At 38.2% G+C, this 22,371-nt stretch overlaps 1 protein-coding gene across 1 annotated transcript in view; it reads left to right on the plus strand.

Moving 5' to 3' along the window:
* The window catches only part of MEI4 (meiotic double-stranded break formation protein 4), a 210,589-nt gene that overhangs the window by 7,676 nt on the left and 180,542 nt on the right, over window positions 1–22,371 (plus strand). Inside the window, exon 2 of the mRNA XM_042986699.1 lies at window positions 21,050–21,295. Within this exon, the coding sequence (XP_042842633.1) occupies window positions 21,064–21,295 (232 nt within the window). The 5' untranslated portion in view covers window positions 21,050–21,063. The remainder of the gene's footprint in view (window positions 1–21,049; window positions 21,296–22,371) is intronic.

Here is a 22,371-nt window from a genome sequence, read left to right on the forward strand (position 1 = left end):
TTCCAGAGCTTCTGGTCTTCTGTGTGCTCACTTTCAGTGCCCTGGCCTAGCTCTCCTTCCAGCCCTTCTTTCGTGTGTGTTGAAAATAATCCTGAGCTCCTTCCTACCCAGCACCATCCACTTCCTAAGACACTGCTGGGATCATTTCACTCCTTCACTCAGAAGACTACGCCTGTTTCCATTTGTCCGGTCAGCACTTCCTGACTGGCTCTCAAGATCCCAACTTCCCTATCTTGTATTATTTTCCATTATTCCCTAAAATACCTTATTCTTTAGTCTCTTGGACTCCTCTCCCATAACTATATATGCCATTATCTGCTGTCTGCTTACTGACTCCATCTAAAGTGCTCTTTTGCCTGCTCTTTGCCCCTCTGAAATCTGCTCATCCTTCAGATCTCCCAGGCCTGCTTTGGAGTCTTTCTCCTCCTGTTCATGTTTGCCTATATGTGTCTCTTCTCTGAGCTCTTAATAGATTTATAGTCAGACCCATGTGGAAGTGCAGGCTTGGGAAACAGTGGGCCTGGGATTGAGTCATGGCCATGTACTAGTCTCAAGTAGACCAAACATTGCATTGAGTGTTTACTATGTTCATGATAGAGTTCATAGGGGTCACGTGCCTAAACTGATTTTATCATTTTGGGAACACCTGGATGGCTTATTCCGTTAAGTGTCCAACTTTGACTCAGGTCATGATCTCACGGTTCATGGGTTTGAGCCCTGTGTCAGGCTTTGTGCTGACAGCTAGGAGGCTGGAGCCTGCTTCAGATTCTGTGTCTCCCTCTCTCTCTGCCCCTCCCCCGCTCATGCGTGCGCGCCCTCTCTCTCTCAAAAATACACATTTTTTAAAAAGTACTATTTTGATTCCCACTTTACAGATGAGCAAACTGAGGCACAGAGAGGTTGAGCAACCTGTCCAAAGTCACTCAGCCAGGGAGGGGGCAGAGCTAGGAAGCTTGGCTCCTGAACCTGCTCTCTTCATCCCTCTCCTATGCTATTCTTGTCTTGGAAGACATATTTGAAATGACATATTTGATAGGGATTTTTAGGGTTTATTGATATGCATATTACACTTTCCTGTCTCACTGAGCAGTCTTTGGAGGAAGAAAATCTAACAGTGAGTTTAGAGTTAGTGCGCCTGCATATGTATTGTGTGTGTGCGTGTTTTGCTGTGGTGACAAGCTGGGATGGGCATCAAGGCAGGCACAAGGTAGTTTTGGGGGAGCCGACGCCTTTCCAGGTTACACTTAATTCCTACTCTCAAACCTGGAAACTATATTGTAGAAAGAATGTGTGCACAAAGATGAATATTAAAAAATACAATTTTACCACTTGTTAACTGGATATCCTTGAGAAAGCCCCCCTCTCTGAATGTTAATTTCCTGAGCTCTAAACAGTGAGACTAAATTGTACTTCACCGAATTATTAAGTGAGATGATAAAATGAGGTAATTTAATGAAGTACTGGATGTAAAGTGAATGCGCGGTGTCTACTATGCAGAGGTGTTCAAGAGGTATTTATGTTTTCCTTTGAGGCTCCATACTCCAGCCAGGCTCATGGCTTTTCTGATCTCTGCTGACGCTCTTCTGTTTGTCTCTATAGCCAAGCAGGCCCTCATTTCCACATTGCTAAAATCTCCTTAACTTCTCCTGTCTTTTCTTAGGTACTCTCTTCTTCATGAAGCTTTCTGCAACCCCTTGGCTGGAATTAATTTCCCCTTTCTGTGAAGTATTTCACTTCTGACCTCTTTATCGTAGTCATCTGTGTACTGTATGGCTTCATCTTTCCCACTGAGCCCAGTGCTAGAAATAATAAAAGATGAAGACCCAGTCCATGCCTCTGATGAGCTCACTTGTTGTCAGGGTAGAGAGACCCCCACATGACTGGTGATACTACTTTATGGTAAGATTTCCAGAGTGCTGTGGAAATGCAGAGAAGGGCACAGTTAACAGAGCCAGGGGGAGGAAGGAAGGAACAGGAAGTCTAGAAGATTTCAGACACTGGAGGTTGAACTGGGCCTTAAAGGGTAAGGGAAGAGTCTGCAGACAGGGAATGGGGAAAGGGTGCTTCTGTCAGGGAGTGAACATCATGGACAAAGGTGCATAATCATGAGAGCATGAGGTTTGTTCTGAAGCCACAAGTCCTCTGTGGCTAATTGCCCAGGGGCACGGGAGAGAAGTCAAGCTAGAGGGTAGCAGTGGTTTTGGTTTTCAACAAATCAGTTGTGTGACAGATCTAGCTTCAAAGCAATTTTGAAAAAAAAAATACATGTTGAATTGTTTCTTCTTTATGTCCATTTGAACCATCATGGAGACTGACCAACAACTTATACTATTTTGGGTGCATGAAGAGAAAGGTTCAAGTGTTGTGACTGATTATGTTCATTGCCAAATTGGAGGCTAAGTGCTGAGTGCCACTGAAGAGGGATTTTGCCGAGTCAGAGAATAATCAAAAGAGGCTCAATATTATGATGTTATGATGTTATGATGGGTATAGAAGATTTGACAGGATTTTGCTTACTTCAGATCCTTGGCGGGTGAGTCAGGAAAGTCGGCTTTATACTGTTTTGCTTTCAAGAGTGGACCTGGGCTTCATAAGCAGAAGTTATAGAGTGTCTGGAAGGAGTTTCTCAGAACTGACCATTAGGTAATCCGATTTTTAATACTGTAATGTCCATGGGGACCAAGTTGGACTCCTGATTCCGTCATTGGGTGACAGATGGGATCATTTCTTCAGACACCAAGCTCTTAGGAGTCCATTACACATGTTCAACACTGTTTTGGTATTCAATATATTTTATTATATTTGAAATCTATTAAAATAGATGATCTGTGTCAAAATATACTAATTTAATGTGTGTACATGACAGACAATATGGGAAGATGAAAAGTTTTAGAATCAAATTGTATCTTCATTTCCATAATATTATGTGACTGAATAAGTTACTCTCTGAGCCCACTTGCATGTTGAAAAAGCAGGGATAATAGGAATTATATCACAGGGTTATTGGAAGGATCAAATATGATGGATATGAATCCATATATATATTGTTGCATCATGCAAGTACTGTTAGTGAAGGTACTTTTTTTCCTTTTGTGTATTGTGTCTTACTTACTATGACTTTCTAACAGCACTGAGCACCCAGAAATAAAATATAGTGACATCACCCAAGTTTTTTTCTAAAGTGGAGGCTTCCTTTCATCACTGAGGTCTATTCTTGAATGTTTTCCCATTGAATAATAAATGTCAGTTTATCCAGAAGGGCAAAGGAGTGATGGCAAGTTAATCTAAAGTTGTAACTCACTCTCCACCATCTAGAGGCATCTCCAGATTACAGCATACAGATATTACTTTCTGTGGTTATTTCTCCTTCACTTTATATTAATACAGACATATATGCATAAAATACTTGGCCTTAATAAAAATCTGGAATACTTATGCTCATTAATATGTAATTTAAAAGTTACCCTGAGTTTCCTAGTTTAGCTCCTTAATTTTGAAAAAGAAAGCCTGTGTAAATGTGTGTGTGTATGTGTGTGTACACACACATGTACACTTGAGTATTTGCATATACACACACACATTGAATATGGCTGCAGATTGTTAGGTGTTCTTTCTCCTGCTGAAAGACTTTAAATTGTTCATAATTGTTTTAATTAAGAAAATGTTGATTTTTCTTTCATTAGTTTTAAATTCGTGTATCAAATGTTTAAAAGATTTCTGTATATCCTATTAATGAAGAGAGACATAATATGAAATGATTAGTCTAAGAGGCTGACTGTTTATGTGTTTATTATGACTATTATTGTTAGTATCATCATGTTGTAATTTACTCTGCTGTTACAATTCAGCTTTGGACATTGAACTCTTCTTGCCACTGAGTAAGATTAAAACAGAGAGAGAAATTTGCACACATCTTATATATATACATTTTGTACACAGGCTTCCCAGTATACTTACCTATTAGGCTAAATGTCACTGAGTTTTTACTCTGTGCCAGGCACTGTGTTAAGTACTTTACATGGGTTATATATGTCATTGAATTCTCTCAATAACCCCTATGAAGCAGCTTCTGTATTTGCCTTTTTTTTTCAGATAAGCAAACTGAGGCTTGCAGGGGTTGAGTGCACAAAGCTTAATACTTATAAGTGGTGGAGACTGGATTTTAGTGAAGCTGTCTGATTTCACAGCTGGAACTTTTCACTGTACACCACACTGCCCCGATGCTTGTATAATTGCGGACTCGGAATTGGGTAAGACCAGTCAATCCACGTAGCTTTCACATCAGTGTAGAAATCTGTCTTCATCTCAGACAGATGGCCATTCTGCCTCTGCTTGAGTAACTCCAGTAATTGGAATTTCATAACTTCACAGGATAGCCCATTCCATTGTTGGACAGCTCCTATACTGGCACTTCCAGCATTCATCTATTTATTGGAAACTTGTCTCCCTGTAATTTCCATGCACTTGTCCTAGTTCTGCCTTCTGGAGGATTATTGAACACCTCTCTTCCCTCTTTGGTCTGGCAGCCTTTCAGATGCTGCTGTGCGCAGTCTTCTCTTTCTACAGCAACTCCATGTGCTGTCTCCAGAGCCCTTGCTCTTGCAATCACCCATTCTGACCATCCTGTTTCATCGGTTGCTGCTGATGAGTTGTGGTATATAGAACTGGACGCAGCAGTGTGGCAACTGGTACAGTGGAAAGACTGCTGGACTGAGCTGTAGCACCTAGGTTAAGGTGTCAGCACTACTAACTGTGTGACCTTGGGCAAGTGGCAAAAGACCTGAGCTTCAGACCCTCACTCATAACATAGGAATAATAATTTCCTTAAAATACAGCAGTATGGTGCTGGGAAGAAGCTCCGTGTATCATGGCCCTGGCCTCAGGCCTGTCAGCTTCCCTCTCTTTGGCCTCTTCTTCTACACTCTTCCATGTCAGCATAACGTTGTTTACTGACCTCCCTTTGCATCTTTGTTCAAAAGTCATCTGCCAATTGAGGCCCTTCTTGAGTACTGTATTTAAAATTGCAACCAATCCCTTACTGTCTCCCTCCATCTTACCTGCATGAGTTCTCTCAGCTGTGTTCATCACAATTTGGCACACATGTATTTTACTCATTTATTTTGTGACTCCGTCCACTAGACTGTGAGCTCAGGAACTCACCTGTTTCCATCACTGCTATATTCTCTGGACATAGGAGGCAATCGAAAAATACTTACTGAATAAATGAATGAGTTACCATCATGTTTCTGTTTCTGGTGTAGAGTATAGTTGGCACATTTACAAATTGTTCTTTTAAAATTTTTACTTTAAATTTTTTTTTAATTTTTATTTTAGAGAGAGAGCATGAGTGGGGGAAAGGAGCAAAGGGAGAGAGAGAGAGAGAATCTCAAGCTTGATCCCACGATCCTGGGATCATGACCTGAACCGAAATCAAGAGTTGGACACTCAACTGAGTAAGCCACAGGCACCCCTTAATTGTTATTTTAATGTTTCAATTTCATAAATTAATTGGTCAGTCAATTTCCTTGTGCTACAAGGGTATTTTCTGACAGAACAGTTATCTGAGCTAGACTCCTGGAGTAAAATAGAATTTTCAAATTAAGAAATGTTACTGAAAATGAAAAAAAAAATTATCACTGTCTTCAGTTTCTAATGACTCAGGGTTATAGTTTGGTGGGTAAATGAATATAAATTTTTATTTTAAAATAGCAATTGCTCACTGAATTTCCTGTTAATGTGCTCACTATAGCTATTCGCCATCCTGATTTCTGATCCATAGTGTATCTTACAACCACAACTTTTGTCTCATAGTACACAGCCCTACCTAGTTGGCTGTTTCTGCATTAATATGTTTTTGTTTGTTTTGTTTTGTTTTGTTTTGAGTTCATGGATGGAGGGTAAGACAGAAGTGCAGATGTATTTAGGCCGTACAGATAGGAGACTAAGTAGGGCCAGAGAGGTGCTGGGATCTCAGCTTGCCTCCCAGTGTGAACAGAGTCTAGGAACCATGCTACCTGCCTAGACATGGATCTCAAGGTTGGGTTAGTAAAACCTTATTCATCTATTTGAAGTAGATTGTGGGGTTAAGATTCCTGGGGTTGCAAGGAGTGCTGAATTTCCAGACTGATTGTTGTCGTCTGTGGTTTAGTGACTTGTACATTGAGCTAACTGGTTGCCTGGTCTTAATGGACTAAACAATTGAAGTCAGCAAAACATCTGATTGTAACAGGTGATGCGTCTACTGGCAGGCTGAATAGGGAAGAATTTCCTCTCACACAGCAGAGTCGTGTCTTGGAACGTAGGGGAAAAAAAAAGATACTCTTTCCTTACCCAGGAGAGTTGTCTCTAGATCTATGAATTATTGACATGCTTTCTTGTTGTTAAGCGTTTGCACGTCTACTGAGATCAAATAATGCTGTCAGCAGCTAGTGCTGGGTCCAACTCTTCTGATTTGAAATCTGCAGAATCATGTTTGGTAAGAATGCCTGAAAAATTCCGCAGCTCCTTATTTGAACTTATTTTTAATTTGCTCTAAAGTGTATTTGAATCACAAAGGAGCTTTCAGCAGAATGCTATAAATCTGTCATTGCTAAATACCAAAGCATTGCAAATACACTTGGCATGGGAAAATAATGTCCACATGAATGCATTGTTTATTTATGTCTCATGTTTTAAATGGGAAAGGGAATATGTTTTAGAAGAATCTGTATTTGTGGTAGATGTATGAAAATGTCTTTATGATTTTACAAAATATGGGAATGAAACAAAAATAATTCCACTGGAGACATCACAGGTACAAGGCCAATGTAAACTTTTAATTAATAACAACAATTATGATAAAAGCTTTTGTTAAGTAAACAATTACCCTTGTCTAGGGAAGTGAACAGTTTGGGCACAGAATTGACTAATTGTTTTTCTAGTTATACCAGAACTGCATTTGGATTCCAGCTTACTAATTGGATGTCAAGGAGACGTTGATCAATGTAATGGTTAAACTAATAAAATTGGGTAGGAGAGCACAAAATTAGGAATCATGTGGTTCCAAGACTCATTTCTCCCGTCCTAATAAATAGTAGCATAATGGCATAGCTGTAATGGTAGTAACTGTCCTAGTAGTGATAAAAATAACAATCCTTGAGTGCTTACCATATGCCAGGTACTATCTCATATGCTTTACAATCATGTTTTACTTGAGTCTGCAGAACAGTCATATGAGAATATTACTAATATATTTTCCATTTTATGGATAACGTGAGATGCAGAAATTACTTTGTCATTCAGTTGGCAAAGGACAGAGCTGGGTTCAGCTTGCAGTCCCTTCATTCTGAAGTCTGGGCCTTGGCTCTGCGACCCAATCCAACTGAGAATATACCTACTTATTCAGACCCTCTTGGGGGTGTGGGTGGAGGAGTGAAAAAGGGGAAGGCGGGGGCGCCTGGGTGGCTCAGTCGGTTAAGCGTCCGACTTCAGCTCAGGTCACGATCTCACAGTCCGTGAGTTCGAGCCCCGCGTCGGGCTCTGGGCTGATGGCTCAGAGCCTGGAGCCTGCTTCTGATTCTGTGTCTCCCTCTCTCCCTGCCCCTCCCCCGTTCATGCTGTGTCTCTCTCTGGCTCAAAAATAAATAAACGTTAAAAAAAAAAATTAAAAAAAAAAAGAAAAAGGGGAAGGCGACATAGGCCCTGAGTTACAAGGAACTTAATCCTACCAGAAAGAAAAGACAAAAGCAGATGGTTATTGATTAAGTGCCAGTGTGAGTGGTTCGGTTGACAGGTACCCCAGTTGTTGGAAAAAGGGAGAATTACTATGGGCTGAAGTGGTTAGGGAAGGCTTTCTGGAAGAAGTGGACTTTGGCTTATGCCTTAAGTGACATAAAAGCTTTTTGCCAAAACACATCGTATCCTTTAGTGTTCAGATTCTGATAAGAATTTTATGAATGGCAGCCTAATTCTAGCCTTGTTTATCTTTAAAGAGCTTTTGGGACCCTTTTTTATTTTTTATTTTTATTTTTTTATTTAAAAAAATTTTTTTTAACGTTTATTTATTTTTGAGACAGAGAATGAACAGGAGACGGGCAGAGAGAGAGGGAGACACAGAATGTGAAACAGGCTCCAGGCTCTGAGCTGTCAGCACAGAGCCCGACGCAGGGCTCGAACTCACAGACCGTGAGATCATGACCTGAGCCAAAGTCGGACGTTTAACCGACCGAGCCACCCAGGCGCCCCCTTTTGGGACCTTTTAAACAGTTCTAATATGTGTATATGGTTGACCCTTGAACAATGTGGGAAATGGGGGCCCTGATCTTGCTACACAGTTGAAAATTTGAGTATAACTTTTGACTCTCCCAAAACTTAATTGCAAATAGCCTACTATTGACTAGAAGCCTTACTGATAATATAGTCGATTAACACATATTTTGTATATGTATTATATACTGTATTCTTAAAATGTTATTTTTTAGCATTTTTTAATTAATTTTTTAAGCTTATTGATTTTGAGAGAGAGTGAGCGCGAGTGGGGGAGGGGGAGAGAGAGGGAGAGAGGGAGAATCTCAGGCAGGCTCCCTGCAGGCCAGTGTGCAGAGCCCAATGCAGGAACTCAAACCATGAGATCATGCTTACCCAACCTCCCAGGCACTCTGAGTATGGTGAGATTTTTAATAAATGTTCAATTTCTTTAACAGAGGGCTACTGAGAATTCTTTGTCTTCTTTTGTCAGTGTTGGTCAGTATATTTCACTGTAAATTCTCTAATTTATTAACATAGATTGCTCATAATTTTGCATGAGTTTTTAAAAAAATTTAATTCTGAGGTTCCACAGGGTGGCTCAGTCAGGTAAGCACCTGACTCTTGATTTGGGCTCAGGTCATGATCTCACAGTTGTGGGATTGAGCCCTACTGCATTGGGCTCTGCACTGACAGCACAGAGCCTGCTCGGGGTTCTCTCTCTGCCCCTTCCCCACTCACGCTCTTTCTCTCAAAAATAAATAAACATTTGAAAAAAAAAATTTTTAATTCCAATGTACTTAACATATGTGTTCTATTCCTTTCAGGTGTACAATATAGGGGTTCAACAATTCCATGTATTACTCAGTGCTCATCAGGATAAGTGTACTGTTAATCCACTTCACCTATTTGCCCGCCTCACCTCCATTCTGGGAACTATTTATTCTCTGTGTTTAAGAATCTGTTTTTTTGGTTTCTCTCTCTTTCTCTCTCTCTTTTTCCTTCGTTAGTTTGTTTTGATTCTTCAATTCCACATATCAGTGAAATCGTATGGTGTTTGTCTTTCTCTGACTGGCTTATTTCACTTAGCATTGTATTCTCTACATCCATCCATGTTGTTGCAAATCACAAGATTTCGTTCCTTTTTGTACACACACACACACACACACACACACACACACACACATATATATATATACACATACACACACACACACATATATATATATACACACACACACACACATATATATAAATACACACACACACACACACATATATACACATACACACACACACATATATATACACACACACACACACATATATATATAAATACACACACACACACACACACACACATATATATATATATATGTATATACACATACCACATCTTCTTTATCCATTGATCTGTCAATGGACACTTGGGCTGCTTCCATAATTTGTCTATTGTGAAGAATGCTACAATAAACATAAGGTTGCACATATCCTTTTGAATTACTGTTTTCATATTCTTTGAGTAAAGACCCAGTAGGGTAATTTTATTTTTAATGTTTTGAGGAACTACCATACTGCTTTCTACCATGGCTGCACCAGTTTGTATTACCACCAACAGTATATGAGGGTTCCTTTTTCTCCACATCCTGGCCAACACTTGTTTCTTGTGTTTTTGATTTTAGGCATTCTGATAGGTCTGAGGTGATATCTCATTTTGGTTTTGATTTGCATTTCCTTGATGATGGAAAATGTTAAGAATCTTTTCATGTGTCTGTTGGCCATGTATTTCCTTTGGAGAAATGTCTGTTCACATCTTTTGCCCATTTTTAAATTGGATTATTTGTTTTGGGGGTTTTCAGTTGTACACATTTTTTAATATATTTTAGATACAAATCCTTTATTAGATACGTCATTTGCAGATATCTTCCCGCATTCAGTAGGTCGTCTTTTAGTTTTTTTTATGTTTCATTTGCTTTGCAGAAGCTTTTTATTTTGATGTAGTGCCAGTAATTTATTTTGCGTTTGTTTCCCTTGCCCCAGAAGACATACCTAGAAAGATGCTGTTATGGCCAATCTCTGAGAAATTATTGCCTGTGCTCTGTTCTAGGATTTTTATGTTGCACATGTCACAGTTAGGTGTATCACCATTTTGAATTTATTTTTGTATGGTGTAAGAAAGTAGTCCAGTTTCATTCTATTGTATGTAGATGTAGCTGTCCAGTTTCCCAAAAGCAATTATTGAGGAGACTTTTTCCCATTGCATATGCCTGCCTCCTTTGTCAAAGATTAATTGACCATCTAATTATGGGTTTGTTTCTGGGCTTTCTATCCTTTTCCAGTGACCTATGTGTCTATTTTTGTGCTAATGCCATACTGTTTTGAATACTATAGCTTTGTAATAAACTTGAAGCCTGGAATTGTGATGCCTCCAGCTTCGCTTTTCTTTTTCAAGATTGCTTTGGCTATTTGGGGTCTTTTGTAGTTCCATACAAATTTTCAGACTGTTTGTCCTAGTTTTGTAAAAAATGCTGTTGGTATTTTAATAGAGATTGCATTAAATCTGTAGATTGCTTTGGATAGTATTGACATTTTAAAATTATTTGTTCTTCCAATCCATGAGCATGGAATGTCTATTTGTTTGTATCATCTTTAATTTCTTTCATCAGTGTTAGAGGCTTTTCATCTCTTTGGTTAAGTTTATTGCTAAGTGTTTTATTATTTTTGGTAATTTTGCATTAATTTTTTAATCGCTAGAGGATATACAGGAAATTCTTTCTGTTATTCCTGATCTTGGTATGATGGTGCTATTTCTCTTTTTTTCTTGATAAGTCCTAGACATTTATTAATTTTTTTTAAATTTTTTTAACGTTTATTTATTTTTGAGACAGAGAGAGACAGAGCATGAATGGGGGAGGGTCAGAGAGAGGGAGGCACAGAATCTGAAACAGGCTCCAGGCTCTGAGCAGTCAGCACAGAGCCTGACGCCGGGCTCGAACTCATGGACCGTGAGATCGTGACCTGAGCCGAAGTCGGACGCCTAACCAACTGAGCCACCCAGGCGCCACTAGACATTTATTAATTTTATTAATCTTTTTTAAAAATTAACTTTGCCTGCTAATTTTCTTGATTGCAATTTCCTACTTAATTGCATTCTGGTTATATCTTTATGACATCCTTCCTTTCACTTCCTCTGGGTTTTTTTGTTATTATTTTTCTAATTTTCTAACATAGAAATGTAGGTCATTGAATTTAAACCTTTCTTCTTTTATAAAATAGATACTTGAAGCTATTATTTTTTTACAAGCTGTTTTAGTTTCCTTTCTTAAAGTTTAATAAGTTGTGTTTTCATTATTCTTCAGTTTTAAATATACTCTAATTCTGTTTATAATTTTTTCTTTGTCCCTTATTTTATTTAGAAATGTGTGGTTTGTTTTCCAAATATTTGAGAGATTTTTCTAGACATTTATAATTGTTTTTCTTGTCTTAGAGAACATGTTTTCTAAGATTTCAATCTTTTGAAATTTAATGAGAATTGCTTTGTCTCAGCATATGATCTGCTTTGTTGAATATCCCATGTGAACTTTTATAAGCATCAATTGGTTCAGGATGGTTGGTAGTATTTTTCAAATCTTTTATATCATCATCATTACTCTTCAGGATTTAGTTGTTCTATCAATTGCTGAAAGAAGTGTGTTGAAATTTTCACATATGATTGTGCATTTGTCACTGTCCCTCACATTCTTTCAGTTCTTCTTCATGTATTTGGAAGTTCTATTATTGTCATTATGTGCATACACATTTAGGATTGTTCATCTTCCTGATTAATTGACCTTTTTAAAATCATAGGAAATATTTCTCTAATCTCTGGTAATATTTTCTTGTCATGAAGTTTCTTTTGTCTGATATAGAGGCAGTCCATATTTCTTACGTTTGCTATTTGTATTTTCAATCCATCCTTGTCTGAAAAAAGTTAATTACCTTAGCCTACATATTTGTACTTTAGCCCTTCAGACACAGATCAAATAACTTAGAGCATCTAGGTAGAAGTTTTCTTTTGAGATAAATTGCCAAATATATATGTAAGTTAGTGAATATTCTTTATTTTCTATATTTCAGTAAAATTGGTAAGGGGATAAAATTCAACTCTATTTTCTTGTAGTAATTGAAAGGACAAATAGATTTAGGCATAGAAAGTCTGACGAGTTAAAGATCTGAATTTCTTTTATAGCATGAGCTACTTTGAGAAATTCCTATGGCTTAAACAAAGAACTTTAATTGATTACCCTGGAGTAAAACTGAACACTGATATAGCTAAGGCTGGTTACTGATACAGCTAAGGCTAGTAACCAAATGAGTATCCCATTTATAAGATGAAATATATTGATATTATTTTCAATGAAAGACCTCTTTTGTGGTTAAAAAATAGCATGTTAAAAAGGTTCTAGAAATTCTTTTTTTAATTTTTTTTTAAATCTTTATTTATTTTTGAGAGAGAGAGACAGAGCACAAGCGGGGGAGGGACAGAGAAAGAGGGAGGCACAGAATCGAAAGCAGGCTCCAGGCTCCGAGCTGTCAGCACAGAGCCCAACGCAAGGCTCGAACCCATGAACTCCAAGTTGGGCGCTTGCAAGTAAGCCGAAGTTGGACACTTAACCAATGAGCCACTCAGGTGCCCCTAGAAATTCTTAATACAAATGGCATTACTTAAAAAAGAAAAAATAGACACTCATGCAGTGGTGTTCTGCCTATATTTTCCATGGACACCAAAGTTCAAGCCTGGCCATGGTGTCATTATGAGGCCGTTTCTTGGCTATCATGAATTTGGGTTGGTAATCTCGGGTTGGTCAGATCTAAATTTTAAGGAGGACAGCAAGTTCTGATGGGTAGGAGAAACGGAGTTTGGGAAGTTTGATATAGCTACCTGGGAAAATTAGACAAAAGTTAGGCCACAGGACTGCTGATGCTTCTGACCTTGAATGGTTCCTGTTACATGAGTGGAGATAGGTATTGGTTACAATGGTGGAAGGAAAGCTGGGGGCCCATTCCTGCTCCAGATGCCATTACCTGGTGCCAGGGACAAGTGCCTTATGCTGTTTTTTGTTGTGCTGTTCTTCTGGAATGGCCTGCAGTTTCTTCTGATATTCCTCAGTTGGTTAGAAGTTGTTGTAGTGGTACTAAGTGAGGCAACATGAATCCAGTGAACTGACAGGTTCTTGGTAGAGAAGAGCATTGTATTGATACAGGATGCACATTCTGTGTTGTGTCTGATTTCAGAGTCTACAATGCCATAGGACTAGGTTGAGAGTCTGGGCTGGAGCAGGTGGGATGTTGATGAAACAGTTGTAGATGAAAGCCTGAAAGACCAGTCTTTAGTGATGGCTTGCCTGCAACAAAGGCTTTGTGTGTTTATTGTCTGGAGCATGTTGAGGGGCTGAGTTTAAAGCGACAAAAATTCAGAGGACATCATGTGTGAGAGGATGTCGAGAATCAATGTGCTCAGTATTTGTGAAGCCTTCCCTCTCTTTTAGTAGGTTATTTTAGGCTAATAAAAGTAGAATTCTATTACTTTCTAATGTTTATTTATTTTTGAGAGAGAGAAAGGGACAGAGCACAAGCAGGGGACGGGCAGAGAGAGAGGGAGACATAGAATATGAGGCAGGCTCCAGGCTCTGAGCTGTCAGCACACAGCCCAGTGCAGGACTTGAACTTATGGACTGTGAGATCATACTTGAGCCAATGTCAGATGCTTAACCAACTGAGCCACCTGGGCACCCTTATTAAATGTAAATCTAAGTAGAATGTAGCAGAAGTATTAGATTTATTTGTAAAATGAAGCCTGTGAGGAGCATGAAGCATTGTCAGTTATCTGAAATTCGTGGTGGTCACCTTGGTGAGATTTCAGTGAGGGAGAGAGATGAGAATTGAGGCACTTTTTCAGCCTTAAGGAAAGTTCTGCGGAGTTTCTCGCACTTTCTTGGCTTCACGTATTAAGTATGCACAGATGGGAAGTATAGAAGATACTATGTTATAGCAGTTAGAAAACAAATCTGATTTCCAAAATGGGACTTTTTTGGATAGGGCTGTTTACTTCTTCCAGGAGACTCTGCCTCACCGCCTCCTTCCTTAGTCTTCTGTTTTCCCTGCAGCTCAGGCCCTGGCTCCATGGGTCTCCAGCAACCAGCTGTTCCTCTCCCCTGGTATTGGCTGACCTTTCTCAGTTGCGTCCTCTGGCTCTTTCTTTGGCTTCTGGTTTCATCCTAGACTCTTCCTCATTTTCTGACACATAACTTTTTCCATTTCCAGAGTATAGCCACATACAGATTCCAAATTTGTGGAGTTTATGGGTTTGAGTTCTGTAGATTATCAGATTTTTTAATATACCTAGTGAGAACAAGAGGTTTGTTTTTGTGATGAGGATTATGTCCATATCCGTGTGTGAAATACCAGTGTAACTAGGAAACACCTGCAGTCCTTCTGAATTATATTTTAAAACATGTGTTAATAGTAGATATCAGGTCTTTTTCCCTTCTGGGAATTTATGCAGTGGAAGATGGTTGAGGATTGTGCTATATATACATGACTTTGCATTTCTGAATCAGTGTACTTTTTGCTGCCTTATAAAATGTGTGTGATGCATTTTTCCCACATGAAATTCTGCAACATCTCTTTCTGGAATCCAGAGAAAATCTTGTCTGTGACAAAAAAAAAAAAAAAAAATCATTGAGGCGTCAAAAGGGAGGGTGGGATTTGCATAAAAAGAAAGTGTGAAGAGACTCTGGAGACAATTAAAATCTAGGATTAGTTAACTTTTTCAGCAAGAGGAAAATGCAAGGATCCTTTTATCTTTACTTGCCTCTTGTCCTCAACAGATTCTCTTTGCTGGGAAGGGTTTTAAAGGCCCCCTTAATAAAGTGGAGAGATTTGAAATCTTGAGTAACTCCTGATTCTTTTATGTAAAATTTCACGTGATGTTAATCTGCTGAGCACTTCACAGTAAGTGTGTGCTGAAACTATAACAATAATTAGAGAATTTTCAGCTGGATCTAATCCAAAAATCAGATGTCAGACCTTGTCCAAACTTTACTGAAATTAATTATCCAGAAAATCTTGTGATATCTCACTGTTCTGGCATTGCCATAACTCTGCCCTGTCCCGGACTGATATTTGATAATTGCATATTCCATCATCATAGTACATAGGAACTTCCTCCTGTACTCACTTTGTCCTATCATATTCATCTCAGTGATTTAGGGAATGTTCTTCCATTTCTTGATTTATGAGGAAGGCAAGTATTTATTATAGGGTTCACATGACATTAAATCTGGCTTTTTTCCCTTATAGCTTACCCTCTTATATAAACCTGTGTATGAACTAGATTTTAGCTTTCTTGTATTTTCTTTTTTTATATAATTTTTTTAAGTTTATTCATTTTGAGAGAGAGAGAGAGAGAGAGAGAGCACGCAATCATGTGGGAGAGGGGCAGAGAGAGAGAGGGAGAGAGATAAATCCCAAGCAGGCTCTGCCCTGACAGTGCACAGCCCGATATGGGGCTCGAACTCATGAACTGTGAGATCATGACCTGAGCTGAAGTCAAGAGTTGGGCACTTAACCTACTGACCCACCCAGGCGCCCCAAATGTTTTTATTTATTTATTTTGAAAGAGAGAGAGAGAGAGAGAGAGAGAGAGAGAGAGAGAGTCCACGCATGCACTAGTGGGGGAGGGGCACAGAGAGACGGGGGGGGGGAGAGAGAGAGAGAGAGAGAGAGAGAGAGAGAGAGAGAATGAATATCCCCAGTAGCCTCTGCACTGTCAAAGCAGAGCTTGACATGGGGCTCCAACTCAAGAACTAGGAGATCGTGATCCAAGCTGAAGTTGAACAGTTAAACGACTGAACCACCCAGGTGCCCCTCTTGTATTTTCTTTACTCAAGGATTATTTTGGTGAAAGTTTAAGGGTATACTGTAGAAATGTGTAAGTTTAGAGGGAGTAGATTCACTGGAAGTAGTCAGGAAAGGATGTGTCACAGAGTCAAGAGAAACTGATGTGACCCTTCAGGTTAACTAGAAATTATGCTCCTAATCCATTCTCCCTCTAGTGCCATGCTCCCTAGTATGTGATTAACAAAGACTTTCTTATGAGAGCCAGGGTTAAGAGCTGGTCAAGCAGCCTTTTGTGACTGCCTGACCTATACTGATATATTCATTCATTAATTCACTCACTGACTCATGTACTCATTCAGGTATTTAGTAGCCAGTCTGTGTTCATGGCATTGGGAGTAAAATGGCTAGTAGCCTGCTGGTTAGTCATATTGAATAAAGTTTTTCTGCCCCACCTCCAAAATCCACGGTGTCCTTTGGATTAGTGGGAGTAACACCAAACACATCTGAATGAAGGGGCATGTATCTACTTGTGGACATGGAAAGGTCTGAAGTCCACAGGCTTGGTGGAATTTGGGGAAAGCTGATGAGGGATGGAAATTTGAGAATTTATGGAACAGAATGTTCATTCCATTGACTGTGTTTCCTCAATTCTGAAGGTACTCTCCTAGTTTAAAATTTCTGAGTAGGTTTAGTGTGCTGTGATTTCATTCTTATCCCACTCCCCTTCTCTCAAGCTGTAGTTGAACTGGTGGTGTATTTTACAGTTGAAGATGTCTCAGAATTGAGGTGAGCTCTACAGGCCAGAGCCTCTCATCACAACCATAAAATGACAGCTTGTAGACTTGAGGCTTCATTTAAAACACGTCTTCATTTTTCATATAACATGTAATTTGAAAAATATAGGATAGGAAATATATTTGTATGAGTAGACATTTTTCTGTTGTATATAACATGTTTTATAAATATTTATTGTGGAAAACTTGGAAACTGTAGAAAAGTATAAACAAGAAAATGAAATCAGACTTACTCAATTCACAGTCAGTGTTTTGTTTGTTTTGGTGAATAACCCTAATCTATCTTCCTCCCTCTTCCTTTTCTCTTTACCTGTTTTCTTTCCCTCCTCCTCCCCTCCTGCTTCCTATCTCTACATCTATCAGTATATCAATCTCAGTCTATGGATTTCTCCCCCAGTTTCCAGTTTTACTTCACTTACTGTTTTATGTTTACTCTGCAGTTAACAACATGTAGGAAATATTTTCCCATAGTTTTAAATGTTTTAAAAAACATTTTCAGTTCAATTGTACATTATGTCACAATTTAATGCATTATGTCACTTTATTGTTAAGTGTTCAAGCTGGTGACAGGTTCTGTTTTGTTTTGGTAGTTATAAATAATCCTATAGGATCATCTATGGGCACAAAGTTTTGTATGTAGTCCTGGTCATTTTTTTAAGATAAAATCTTAGAATTTGTATTGCTGGCCTAAAGGGGGATACATATTTTGAAGGTGTTTGATACACATTAGGGAAATATTCTGATTGGTTACCTAAATTTAAAATTTCACTTCTTATATAGAAATTATCTGGGGCTCTTTAGTTTATGGAATTTTCATCAGTGATCTTAGGGATGAACAAACTTTAGAATTCAGGATTATAAATAAAATCTTAAAAATATAAAATCTTTAAAAAAAGAATCCAGAATTCTAATTCAAAACAGTTTGACAGTTCAGAGAATTGGTTAGTTGATGCAAAGTTTGGTAGCGGAAAATGAGGGCAGGAGAAATAGGGCAGGTAAACATTGCCAGAGTACTGTTTACAGAGTAGCCATTTCTGCATGCATTGCCAGAAGGAGAATACAGGGGTACTAGGGAATGTGACTAGATTTTTCTGTAGCCCTATGGGGGACCTTGCCATGGTAAGGTCTGTTCCCAATTGTAAAGAAAAAGAAAGCTCATTTTGAACTAATGTTCTATTCTAAAAACACTGTTAAAATTTTGTGTTTTGTGCTGTTAAGAATTCAGAGACACTAAATACCTTCTTGGGGAACATTAAATGTTCGTTTTAATTATTTACGATAATTATTTGAGCATAAATTGAATTTTAAAAAGACTTTCTGAAAGTTACTACTGATCTTTCTTCAATTAAGTATAGAATGTGTTTGGGAAGCTCATCTTTTTTTCCCATGAATTTTCAGGGGAAATAGAATTATCTTTACCTTGCAAATGGCACTCTGAGAATAGGAATGCTCTTCTTAGATAAAAACAACACATGTTTATAAACACACACACACACTCCAAAATACGAGGAAGCAGTTTAAAAAGCTTCTGTCTAGGTTCCGTCCAGCTGTAGGTTGTAATTTTGTGTTTTTTTAGTGTAATTTATATGATAGAAGGCTGTACCAACATATCTATTAGCAATTGTTTCTCTTCACTTGTGGTACAATTCTAATTAATGTTCAGACAAGTGACCCTGGGATAGTTTTAATCCAGAAGGACTTTATAATTTGATCCTTTTATGTTGTTGACTGATATTCAGCATGGTTTGAAGACTATTAACAAATCACATGATGACATAAAAATCAGAGCATTTAATTAATCTGCTCGCTTAAATCAATTAATTAAATATCTTTGCAAGACAACAGGGAGTTTGCTGTGTTTTCTGCTATCCAGAGAACTTTGTTGTCTTGTGCTAATAAACAGGTTTTTTTTTTTTCTTTTCAGGTTTTAGCCTGGATTCCCACCATTCACAAGTAAATATCAGATCCTTTTCTAACCAAAATACTTTAAGTTACTTATTATTTTCATTATTGTTATTTTTATTTTTTGTCAGGACTGTTACATCTGATAGTAGACTTACTTCTTTTTTTTTTTTTTAATGTTTATTTTGAGAGAGAGCATGTGAGAGAGCAGGGGAGGTGCAGAGAGAGAGAATCCCAAGCAGGCTCCATGCTATCAGTGCAGAGCCTGATGTTGGGCTCGAACCCACAAACCTTGAGATCATGACCTCAGCCAAAACCAAGAGGCAGAGGCTTAACCGACTGAGCCACCCAGGTGCCCAGTAGGCTTATTTCTTTGGGGAGGGTCATCCATGCTCTGTGCTCTCGGCACACAGGTGTTTCCTGAAGCACTGAGAGGTGCTGTTCACCATTGCTGACCCAGCAGATGAGGGATGAACCAGCCAAGTGAAATGGTTGCTGTGAAAGCTAAAATACACGGAGCTATAATTCTAATTAGTTTGTCTATGTTAACAGTATCTAGTCCTGGGTGTATTATATAGCTATGAAAGGCTAAAAGTATAGCAGGTATACCTTCTTTTGGAAATCTATTCTTCATAATTTTTTTCTAATTATAATCTGACATATGTTCATTGGTGAAAATTAGGAAAATTCAGAGAAGTATCTTCAAGAAAATAAAAATCAGTCACTCTATAGTAGAGATAAATCCTATTTACATTTTTTGTATTTCCCATTTTTTATATAATTGGGATCCTACTACATATATATAATTTTATGCCCCCACTGTTTTTACAGTCAGCATATCATTAGTACTTTCTCATGCTAATAAAGAATATCTCTGAAAACCCTATTTGGATAGATAGTATTCATATGAATGGTCGTATCATTATTAACTATTTGGTTGTTAGCCCCAGTTTTCAATTATAAATTATTCTGTTATGAGCATATCATACATACATTTCTGTGTTGCTCTTAATTATAATAAAACAGCATGATGCTTCCTCTTAGATTGTGTATTTTCAGTGTAAACTATAGAATATCAAATAGATACACAGTTTTGTGGGTGGTAATAAATCTGAAAGGATTTGATATGGTGGTATATGAATCGTTTTTTGAAGGATGCACAGCAGGACGTTGGCAGCTGTGAGAGTCATAGTGTCACAACTGGGGAAAATTCCAGAGCAGAGATGTGAATGGGAACGAGCTGAGACTGTGTGCATCTGTTTGTATGAATATGATTTAACCACAGTGGAAGGATAGGCTTGAGAAATGGAAGAAAATAAAGTGTGAGATGTGGAGTAAAGAATTTGAACTTGTTAGTAGAATAGATGTGGCAACCAAAGCCCTAAATTTTCTGGACCATTGTGCTATTCATTACAAATTTTTATGCAGCACATTATATGTGCCATGCTCCCCCTTGTGGAGGTCCACAAGGGGTTTATACTTCGGTATCGGTTGTTGTATTCATCCAGTGAAGGCAGTGTGTGTCCTCACAGATACATTCCTATAGTTAGACTGTGATGTAGTACTACTTTGGAAAAGTACGCTCATGGTGGCAGTTGGAAATCTTTGGAGGCACAGAATCAGAGCAGAGCCACAATTTAAACGATGCAAATATTTTAAAGATTGTTCTCAGTATCATTGGAGGGGCCTGGTTAAAGGCAGCAATGTAGTAGTTAGTTAATGGTTCAATCGGGAAGCAGGGACTGTGCGACTTAGCAGAATGAGTTGGAACAGAAGGGCTTACGTTTAAATAAATGGTTTAATTTAGTGGTTCTGATTACAGAGTAGACCCTTCAAAATGTAAGAGCCTCAGTGCCTATCCCAGCTTTGGTAGATCTGAATTTTGGGGAGCTAGGACCAAATATATGTAAATGTATGTATTTAAAAACCTCCCTTAGAGATTCTGAAGTGTGCCTCTGGTTAGAAAACACTAAATGAATTAATGTGTGTTTTTTCCACCCCAAGAATTTGTCAGATTGTCTGAACCTGTGGTTTTGGATTTTAATACACTTAGTATTCATGTATGTGCATTTTACTTTTGCATATTTTTCGTACTCTTTTCAGTTCCTGAGAAATTTTTTTTCTGTTACTTGGTGTCAAGTTGTATTACAAACTTACTAATTAGTGGTACTCTGCAAAATCAATTTTGAGCAAATGCACTCCAAAAGTTAAAAGGAATTTCTGTAACTTTTTTCCTTACTAACACATAGGGACAAAAGCCAGGATGGATGATCAAGCATGGTATTTGAGAACTTCAAAGCTGGCTCTGGCTGTGGCCATTATCCGCTCAAAACCAGCAGACAAAAGCAGCAGAGAATACACAGAGCACCTTGCGAAGGTGGTGTCTGAGCAGGAGTCAACGTGGAGATCAAAAGTCGAAGCCTTGGAAACTGAAGTTCTGCAATTACGTCAAAAACTTCTTCTGAGCAGGATGTGTTCAGGATTGCTTGAGACTGGTGAGTGTATGAAATTGTCTTCTGGTAATACATCATTCTGGTTTTTTTAATTGTTTATTTTTAATTTAGTATAATTTTTTAAAAAATTGAGTATAGGGGTGTCAGGGTGGCTCAGTCGGTTGAGTGTCTGACTCTTGATTTCTGCTCGGGTCATGATCCCCGGGTCATGGGATCGAGCCCTGCCTTGGGCTACCGGGCTGAGCATGGAGCCTGCTTGAGATTGTTTCTTTCTCTCCCTCTGCCCTTCTTCCCCTTACTCTCTTTCTTTCTTAAAAAAATAAATAAATAAATAAATAAATAAGTAAATAAATAAATAAATTGAGTATAGTTGGCACACAATGTTACATTAGTTTCAGATGTACAGTTCGGTGATTCCATAGCTCTATATGTTATGCTGTGCTCACCATAAGTATAGCCATCATCTCTCCTGTTATATTGCTATTACAATATTATCAACTCTATTCCTTATGCTGTGTCTTTTATTTCTGTGACTTAATGCATAACAGAGGCCAGTATCTCCCTCCCTTTTCACTCATTTTACCTAGTCTCCTGGCCCCCTCCCCTCTGGCAACTATCAATTTGTTGTCAAGGGTCTGATTCTGCTTTTTGTTTGTTTATTCTTTTTTTTTTAAGACTCTATTGATGAGAGGAATCAGATGGTAATTACTTTCTCAGTCTGACTTATTTCACTTATATAATACCCTGGGGGGTGGTATAATGCCCTAGGATATACCTTCTAGGGTAGTATCATACCTCAGATGACATCTCATCCTTTTTATGGCTGTATAATATTTCTCTATCTCTCCTCTCTCTCTCTCTTTCTGTGTGTGTGTGTGTGTGTGTGTATAACATTTTCCTTACACGTTTGTCTATTGATGTACACTTAGGTTGCTTCCATTTCTTGGCTATTGTAAATAATGCTGCAATAAACATAGGGGTTATATGTAAGTGATGAATCACTAAATTCCACACCTGAAAGCAATTTTACCATAACCATATGGTTATGGTAAAATTGCTATATTTATGGTTATGGTTATTTATGGTTATGGTAAAATTGCTAATATATATATATATAT

Source organism: Panthera tigris, chromosome B2, assembly GCF_018350195.1.
Source record: "Panthera tigris isolate Pti1 chromosome B2, P.tigris_Pti1_mat1.1, whole genome shotgun sequence".
In the NCBI taxonomy this organism is placed as follows: domain Eukaryota; kingdom Metazoa; phylum Chordata; class Mammalia; order Carnivora; family Felidae; genus Panthera; species Panthera tigris.